The sequence below is a fragment of the Macrosteles quadrilineatus genome, unplaced genomic scaffold, assembly GCF_028750875.1.
Source record: "Macrosteles quadrilineatus isolate MER2022 unplaced genomic scaffold, UCM_ALF_1.0 Scaffold_8__2_contigs__length_117827958, whole genome shotgun sequence".
In the NCBI taxonomy this organism is placed as follows: domain Eukaryota; kingdom Metazoa; phylum Arthropoda; class Insecta; order Hemiptera; family Cicadellidae; genus Macrosteles; species Macrosteles quadrilineatus.
The window spans coordinates 7,853,929-7,864,201 of NW_026542601.1; the positions used below are offsets into that span (position 1 = coordinate 7,853,929).

The 10,273-nt window shown below is 32.7% G+C and overlaps 1 protein-coding gene across 1 annotated transcript; it reads left to right on the forward strand.

The window, feature by feature from the left end:
- Positions 1 to 7,443: 7,443 nt before the first annotated feature.
- Positions 7,444 to 8,760, forward strand: LOC128999540 (uncharacterized protein K02A2.6-like). The gene has a single exon (XM_054426110.1). It carries the CDS (start codon positions 7,444 to 7,446, stop codon positions 8,758 to 8,760), a length of 1,317 nt encoding a protein of 438 aa, XP_054282085.1.
- The last annotated feature ends 1,513 nt before the right edge of the window (positions 8,761 to 10,273 follow it).

Genomic DNA, 10,273 nt, shown 5'->3' on the forward strand with positions numbered 1-10,273 from the left:
CTTCATCAAATTTGTCACGGCATAAGCAGCAGCTTTTTCAGCAAGACTTGCGTCCTTGGCCGTAACTCTAGTCCAAGCTAAGTCTGCTAATCTCACGTCTGCTTTGTTCCGAGCAGCGGTATCGGGATTATTCATGTAGAATATGTCATGCTCTTTACAATAAGAGTCTAGTTTATTTTTTGGAGGTACATTTTTGGCTAGATTCCCACGTATATTCGTTCCAGGTCCACAGTACTGATATGATGGTATGTGAAGTGGGAATGGAAGGTTATTTATAAGAGTATTCAATAACCCTCGACCCCTGTAAGGCTTTAGGAATAAACCTTTGCCCTTTTTACATGTTTTCTTATTATCATTTTTTACCATTTTTATTATATAAAAAATGTCTTTTATTCAACAAAAACATAAATTTAAAATAGTACATACTAAGGAAAATATACCAAAGAAGTTGGGTCTATTTCCTACCAATATTCGATGTGTTATTTGTGGTCCAAGTGGAAGTGGGAAGACGGTTGTAATTTACAATTTAATTGTAAGAAAGGAAGGATTAAAATTTACAAACTTATATTTAATATCTAAATCTTTAGAACAAGAAAAATATAAAAAAATAATTGAAATATTTAGTTTGTGTGACGAAGTGAAATTACACACGTTTACTGACTGTGAAATCACACCAAATGATGTAAAATCACAGTCAGTTGTTGTATTTGATGACATAAATAGTCCAAATATTACACAATTTTTCTCAATGGGTCGACACAAAAATATTAACTGTTTTTACTTGTGTCAATCTTACAGCAAAGTACACAAACATTTACGTGATAATGTAAATTTCCTAATATTATTCAAACAAGATGATTTAAATTTAAAACATGTATATCACAATCATGTTGGTAATGACTTTTCATTTGACCAATTTAAAAATCTCTGTCATCAATGTTGGGATAAAACTAAATATGGCTTTTTCGTAATAGACAAAGAAAGGTCAAAGAATAATGGCAAATATAGATTTATGTTTGACCAATTCTATCAAGAGGATGGTAAGGGTAAATAAATAAAAGACTGGAGTTTTTTAACATTTGCATTTATTTTATATCTACACATACAATTCATGTTTGATCAATTTTATAATGACCAAGCGCAAGAGTATTAATGCCATCTTCAAGAATAAACCTCTTGTCATCGTCAAAGGATAGTATTTTCTTGTTCATGGTCAAGGTTTGAAGATGATGATTTGTAGATTTAATTCTTGTCACATTCTCATAGTAATCTTGCCCAGTTGCAAGACAGTTCAAATAATGTTGATGTCTAAGGAGATGTTTAACTGTAGCACCATCAGCTCCTTTAGCTTTCTTCACCTCTAAAGCTTGCTTGTCTTCTTCATATAACCATTTTAGAGGAATATAAGAATATAACTTTGGTCTTAAACCACAATATTCATACATAATATGACCATCTAATTCGTCTTTAAACTTGCCAGTGACTTTTTTATTTTTATCAGAGTATAAGAAATGGTCTTTACTATATCCAGAGGTATCAAAAAAGTGCAAGTCACATTCTATTTCCTTGTAAAAGTCCTGTGTAACTATAGAATACATTAAAGAATCTGTATCTGTCATAAGAAATCTTTTGTTCTTAAATTTTGACATATAATTATAGTGGAAATCATACATTATTACTTTACTGATATCCAAAATTGTCATTCCTAAATATATAGGTTTATTAAACTTTACAACTAATTTATTTAAATGTATAGCATGTAAATTGTTATCGAACTTTTTGCTACAGTCAAACCTTGGATTAGTGACATATTTTGTTAATAGTGACTCATCCTTGAGATAAATGTCACGAAACTTTCGTTGATTCATAATTGTTCGACCAAAGAGACTATTATTTAACAATTTGTAAAAGTCTTTTTCGAAATCATTTTTAGCCCATTTTCGTTTTTCAATATTAAAATTAATATAGGGCGCAAGCCATTTAGACTGTCTAAATTTTAAAATTCTGTGGTATTTTGTAACAATCAAACCCAATTCCTCATATTTTTGTAATGCTTTGTAATGTAAAATATATTTAGTTTTGTCATTTAAATTAGGTATTAATTTGCCATTCATTTTCTCTGGTGCTAATGGATAGTCATTATGTAAATCATGTAAGCTTTTATCATATTTTAAATCAACTTCTAAAATGTATCCAAACTCATCATTTTGATTATATTTGTAGTCTATCTCATTTGTCCAACGAAATCCATCCACGGGCAGTGGCTCACACATTGCTGTAGAGTATAGCGAGTTACAGTCTAAATATATTAAATACACACTCTCTTGATTGGGGTCATAGTGTTCACCCATATATCTATTATTGGCTTTAGCGTAACGTGTGGAAATCATACTGACTCCTCCTCTAATCGCACTTTCTATGAACAAATGCATGTCAATATCTTGAAATAGTTGTAATTTTATACCAGTCATTCTAAGACAGGCCTCCCATGTAAGTCCAGGAAGTGAATACATATGTACGGGGTCAAGTTTGTAATCTTTTAAGCACAGGTCTCTAAAAGTCTCAAAGACATCAGCCAGTAGTAATACATCTGTTTTAAGATATAAATCATGATATTCTTGTAAATTATTTATATTAAAATGTGTCCATACATTTTTAGCATGTTCATATTCATTGGGAGAGATATGTTCTTTAGTTAGAGTACTATAAAATGACTCAATTGGGGGTAGAGACTCTGCAAACTTATCTGGTCCCGTCATATATTCATAGGGAAATACACCTTTACGTTGTAGTAGTGGATTTTGTATGAATCTAAATGTGTTTAAATTGGAAGCCAATTTATATAATGGAAGGGACAGAAAGTTGTATGAATCTAAAAATACTAAATCATCTACAGAGAATGATATATATTTTTCCATATCTTTAGCTATGCAATTTAATTTACGATTAAACTTTCCCAAGTGTTGCATTATTAAATGCCCATCGTAATTTTTCAAGTTATGGAAGAATACTGGTATTTTCTTTGTTACTTTATAGTTTAAATTACAATCATTGTGGGCAGCTCCACGGTATTGCCCAGAGGAATGGCAATGATCTCTCACCCTATCAAAATATAGGGGCTTTTCACAAATATGACAATGTGTTGAGTTTTGGAAAGATGCCTCTTGCTCTGGAGTCATTACAAGAGGAATGTATATTGACATTTGACGTTTAATGAAGTCATAAGTCTCAAATAACCTTTTGAAAAACATGTCCATAACATTTTCACCACTATATAACTCTTCAGAAATAATCTTAGAATCTTTTACTACAACAAATGCAAATCCAGATGGAGTATGCTTGTTTGAGTTTATAAAACATTCAAAATCTGCATAAATCACAAATGGGGCTTTAAGTTGATATTTATAGTTTTTAAATTGTAATGTATCTTGTTTAGACATTTCCACTCGTTGGGCATCAAAGTTTTTACAATAAGTTATGTGACGTTCTAATTTATCATCAGTGTAAAAATGTTGTAAACACAACTTGCAAAAATGCTTCTTATTCATATGTTTTGTAGAGTGGAACATTAACCTATCAAAATCACGAATTAAACAGTAATGTGATTTACGACCTTCTTGTAATAATAATAAATCTACGTGAGTATTACTATTCAGTTTAGTTGTTCTTAATGGATATATACATTTCTGGTCTTCAAGTCCAAATACATTAACACTTATATTATTCTGTCTTTCAAATTTATCTATATCAGATATTTTTACAGGGTATTTTATATTTGTCATATTTAACTGATTTTCGTAGGGTACATAATTAGAGACTCTATTAGCATGTTCATTAGAGTTCTGTGGATATAAAGCTGCTAAAATTGACCAAAGGAAGCATTTATTATCAACATTTTTTATATTTAAAACTGCATGTTTCGATTTAATACTCTCTGGTGTGGGAATGTATGACTTTGGAGTTAATGGCTTATACTTATAAACATGCAACTGCCAATATTTCGTATGGTCATATATCCATCCACTGCCCTGGGATTGGTATTTGTGCATGGAAGCGTCAATCTTTAAAAGAGCATTTTCAATTTGGGGTATTAAATCTCTTTTCTCAATAGTTAAGGTGGTAAGGCTTCTAAAATCTGCAATACATTCTTTTTCATTAACTAATTGTCCATTTTGATCCATTGAATATTTTATAAATTTAATTCTCCTTACTAAAGTCCATTTTATCGGCAGAGGACAAGACTGAAGATTATTTTTAAGTTCATTTCTAATCGATTCACCAACAAATTCAATCATTGTATATGGACAATTATTACAAGAATTGACATGTCTTTTAAAATGACCAACCACATTTTTCTTACAAAAATTACAATTCTTATGACTTTGTAATATATGCGATTTTAGAACCACATTATCATCACAGATTAAATCACATACCTTGCACAGTTTCACCTTCATTTGATGTACTAGCTTGTAGTGGCGGACCAAATTGCTCTTCTTGGAGAGCGAGGCAGCGCAGTGTTGACAGGTCGGCATCACGCACGAGAATGAAATATCACCCGGATGCCACTTCTATATATAGGCTCGTAGCCAGTGACGTCACCACCTGGGGATTCCCCAGTCGCATGACCGCTTCACTTGACCCTTGTGGCAGTGCCCGTAAAACTATCTAAAACGCTTATATCTCGAAAACGGCTTGAGATACGGCAAAACGGTTGAAATTCTGGCAAACGTAGTGGGTGTCAACTTTTGATTATAAACAATATTACAACATAAAAAAATCAAAAAGTAAGAAAAAAATTTAACATTATTTTATATGGGTAGAAATAAAATTTACCATGAAAAATCGTCTAAGTCCGTAAAACTATCTAAAAACGCTTATATCTCGAAAACGGCTTGAGATACGGCAAAACGGTTGAAATTCTGGCAAACGTAGTGGGTGTCAACTTTTGATTATAAACAATATTACGACATAAAAAAATCAAAAAGTAAGAAAAAAATTTAACATTATTTTATATAGGTACAAATAAAATTTACCATGAAAAATCGTCTAAGTCCGTAAAACTATCTAAAAACGCTTATATCTCGAAAACGGCTTGAGATACGGCAAAACGGTTGAAATTCTGGCAAACGTAGTGGGTGTCAACTTTTGATTATAAACAATATTACGACATAAAAAAATCAAAAAGTAAGAAAAAAATTTTACATTATTTTATATGGGTACAAATAAAATTTACCATGAAAAATCGTCTAAGTCCGTAAAACTATCTAAAAACGCTTATATCTCGAAAACGGCTTGAGATACGGCAAAACGGTTGAAATTCTGGCAAACGTAGTGGGTGTCAACTTTTGATTATAAACAATATTACAACATAAAAAAATCAAAAAGTAAGAAAAAAATTTAACATTATTTTATATGGGTAGAAATAAAATTTACCATGAAAAATCGTCTAAGTCCGTAAAACTATCTAAAAACGCTTATATCTCGAAAACGGCTTGAGATACGGCAAAACGGTTGAAATTCTGGCAAACGTAGTGGGTGTCAACTTTTGATTATAAACAATATTACAACATAAAAAAATCAAAAAGTAAGAAAAAAATTTAACATTATTTTATATGGGTAGAAATAAAATTTACCAAGAAAAATCGTCTAAGTCCGTAAAACTATCTAAAAACGCTTATATCTCGAAAACAGCTTGAGATACGGCAAAACGGTTGAAATTCTGGCAAACGTAGTGGTTGTCAACTTTTGATTATAAACAATATTACAACATAAAAAAATCAAAAAGTAAGAAAAAAATTTAACATTATTTTATATGGGTAGAAATAAAATTTACCATGAAAAATCGTCTAAGTCCGTAAAACTATCTAAAAACGCTTATATCTCGAAAACGGCTTGAGATACGGCAAAACGGTTGAAATTCTGGCAAACGTAGTGGGTGTCAACTTTTGATTATAAACAATATTACAACATAAAAAAATCAAAAAGTAAGAAAAAAATTTAACATTTTTTTATATGGGTAGAAATAAAATTTACCATGAAAAATCGTCTAAGTCCGTAAAACTATCTAAAAACGCTTATATCTCGAAAACGGCTTGAGATACGGCAAAACGGTTGAAATTCTGGCAAACGTAGTGGGTGTCAACTTTTGATTATAAACAATATTACAACATAAAAAATCAAAAAGTAAGAAAAAAATTTAACATTATTTTATATGGGTAGCATGCATTTTATATGGGGGAGCGCACCCAAGTTCGCATACAAACCTCGCACGATTTTGTGAATGGATGTGGATTTGAAATAGTAATGGAGTTGTACAATGGTATTGAACATTTATATAGGCTTGTATAGGCCGAGAGCTGGATTTTTAAAAAAGTGGTCAAAAAAAGTTCACCATGTTATTCTTATGGGGAAAACGTGCCTAAAGTGGCGTTAAACCATCATATTGCCTCTACTAACACTTGCATTGATATATTGTTGACCTGATACACGTGGCCCTTTCTGGAAACTCTATTTCAACCTTGTATTTTTTTGACTGATCGACTACCTATATGTGGTGGAACGTATTAAGCAAATCGGAACCAGACAAGTTTTAAACATAATTGACTGGACAAAAATGTTTTTTTACATAAAATTTACAAATAAATGAATTCGTATAAATAATACCCTGAACATTTTCATTACCACTCTGACAAAATTGTTACAACAAATAAAAAAAAGTTTTGTCATAGAAAATTTTGAATCTACAAAATTCCCTACTCAAAATTTATTAATTTAATTTGACCAAAAGACAATCGGAGAGCTTGAAATAAAAAACTCTGGTTCTCAGTTTACACACTTTTGATATATGGTTTTAAAATTGATATAATGAATTATGACAATAATTTTTATTTTTGATTAAGATATTAAATAAAATCTTCCAGAAGGTTAAAAATGTAAATCCCTTTCGACCCATCAAAACCAGTTATTCTCACAACAGATGCTAGCCCAACTGGAATTGCTGCAATACTCAGTCATGATATCGATGGTCAAGAAAGACCAATTGCATATGCATCCAGAGCATTGACTCAGGCTGAAACCAATTACAGCCAACTTGATAGAGAAGCTATAGCAATCATCTATGCAGTCACCCATTTTTACAATTACGTTTTTGGTAAACAATTCACTCTCGTCACCGATAATGAACCATTGTCACATATCTTTCATCCAGGACGTGCCCTGCCACGAATGACATCATCTCGCTTATTGCGTTATTTTTCATTCCTCAGTGGTCTTGACTATACAGTCCGATGCAAGAAAGGGAAAGAAAATGAAAACGTGGATTGTTTGTCTCGAAGCCCAGTTCAATCATAAATTTCATCTGAACTAACATTCGACAAAGAAATAAAGACAATCAATGCAGAAACCTTACTTCAAATCTCCAGCACAGTGATAACCGCAGAAATGATCAAAGAAGAAACAGCAAAAGACCCTGAGCTTCAAGTTCTTTTGCATGAACTGAAAAATAGTCGCAAAGATAGCCCTTACATGATCTCAGACAACATACTTTTCCTATCAGATCGAGTCGTAATTCCCAAACGTCTTCAAAATCAAATTCTAAATGAGCTCCATGAATCACACCTCGGAATTACTAAAATTAAACAGCTTGCTAGAAGATATGTATGGAACAAAGAACAAACATATGTATGGATACAATTGGAAGGTATGGACAAAGACATAGAAAGAATAGTGAAAAGCTGTGAAGCTTGTGCTAAAGTTCGTCACAATCCACCAAAAGCTCCGGTACATCCGTGGGATCAGCCCGATGATAACTGGGAAAGAGTGCATATTGATTATGCCGGTCCATTGGATGGAAATTATTTCCTTATGTGTGTAGATGCAAAATCAAAGTGGGCAGAAGTTCGCATTCTTCGAAATGCTCCTTCCTCAGCAATGACGATGGCACTACTTGAAAACATTTTCTCAGTCCATGGGTACCCATCGTTCTTAGTCTCGGACAATGCCACTATATTCAAAAGTGAGGAATTTATCAACTACTGTAAAGAACGTGGGATTTTCCAAAAATTTACTGCTCCTAACCATCCTGCAACAAATGGCTTGGCGGAACGAAACATACAAACCTTAAAGAGAAGACTTATTGCTGCTGCCGATGATCCAACCCCAATTACCACAAAGCTACAAAACATTATGTTCAGATATCGAGCAACACCTTTGGCATCAGGCAAGACTCCAGCAGAGTTGTATTTGAACAGGAAGATTCGGATTAGACTTGACACACTTCTACCTAACCCAAAGGCAAAACTTCCATCAAAATCAATTGCTCCTCTTCGCGTCCGCTCTCTTAAAGTGGGGGAGAGGGTTCAGGCAAGAGTTCACCTGGGAAATAAAGACATATGGCAGTTTGGTACAGTCAAGAGAAAATTAGGTCAATACTATTACATTGTTGAATTGGATTCTGGACGAAGTATAAAACGACACATAAATCAATTGATTTTGACTCTTGTATCCAAGAAGAAAGTTACCTTTACAACACAAAACAAACAAGATAGTTCTGTTGTTCCAAGAAGGATTCCTATTATAGACTGTCAAGAACCACCACAAGAGATCCATCCAGAGTCTGAATCAAATACAAACAATCCAACAGAACTAGACGGTACTCTAAGGGAAGAAAATCTAGACAGACCTCAAGCCACAGAACAAAAAGAAAACAAATTAACTCGTCCTTCCAGACAGCGCAAGGTTATAAGTCATAAGTCATAAGTTCTTTATTCCAAAATAACAAAAAACACATTGTATTGGAAAAGTCATCAAAATAAACAATAGTAAAAACTGAAAAATTCTTATCAAGGTAGGCTAAATGATATGTACAAAGACTAACAATTTGATTCTTGTTTAATCTTAAATCTAACAGGAATGACTGACTACATGTCAGCTGAGAAATCGTGAACGCTGTAGCAAGCCTTTTCAACTAATATGCTTTTCAGTTGTTTTCTGAATTTAAGCAAATCAGTCTCTAGCTTTAGCTGTTGGGGAAGTTGGTTAAACAGTTTAATGTCATTATACAAAAGATGTTTTTTTAAAAAATGAGGTTGAATGGACAGGGATTTTCAGGTTGTGAGATGTGCGTAAGGAGTATGTACTGCAGTTAGTGCTGGTGTTAAATATTGACTGGTGTTTTTTTAAAAAGGAAAGGGTTTCAATGATGTATAGTGAGGAAAGAGTCAAAATAGCAGCTGACCTAAATGATTCCTTACAAGATCGTCTTTTGAAAAGTGAAAATATGACACGAATGGCTTTTTTTTGCATTTTAAAAAGGAAGGAGGTTCGTTTGTTTTCAGATCCCCAAACAGGTAGAGCATAAACTAGATAAGGGAATATTAAGCCATAGTACACAGAAAGAAGAACTTCCGTCGAGGCTGTTGTGGCCAATGTTCGAAGTACAAAGATGCCTGTGCTTGCACGTTTTATTACGTAATCAACATGAGTTTTGAAATTTAAACATTCATCTAAATGAATGCCTAAGAATTTTACAGACTGTACGGGATGTATAATGGTTTCATCGAGAAGAAGAGACAGATTCGGATCTTTGTTGGACCTGTTTGAGACTCGAAAGTTGATTAGCTGGGTCTTTGCAGTGTTGGTTTTTAGAAGGTTATCATCAAACCACTGAAGCAAGGTATTCGCCTCGAGGAATGCCATTTGCTTGAGTGACTCTAGGGAAGGACTGGATAGTGTCAGGGAGAACCACGTATTTTGAACCTATTTGGTAAAACAAATGTGCATATGGAAATTAAACAAAATATCCAATAAATTCTGAAATTGTGCTGCCATAAAAAATATCAAATGTTTCTGTAATACAACAAAAATGCGTGATATTAAAGTGAGTTTCATGCTAAAAAAAACTATATAATTTCCATTATTTGTATGGTTTGTACATTTCTATAAATAATATCAATTTCAAAAATGCTCCATACAAATCTATAACACCCTCCCACTTTTAGGGCATATGACAATTTGTGTTTGTGACATTTTTATTTTGTTTTTTGGTCTACCTTAAGTATAAAAGGCTGTTACAAAGTAAAAACAGTTAATATAAAAATTTTAGCGATTTCAGTAGTGACTCCCATTGAGAATTCATTAAATATGTTGTAAGAGCTCGTATTTGTCATCTGCTATACAAGGGTAATAGAGTCTTAATGGATCTACTATAAGAGAGGCCTAATGGATTATCACTTTGGGCTTTGAATGCGGAAAGCCACTTCACATTGTGTAT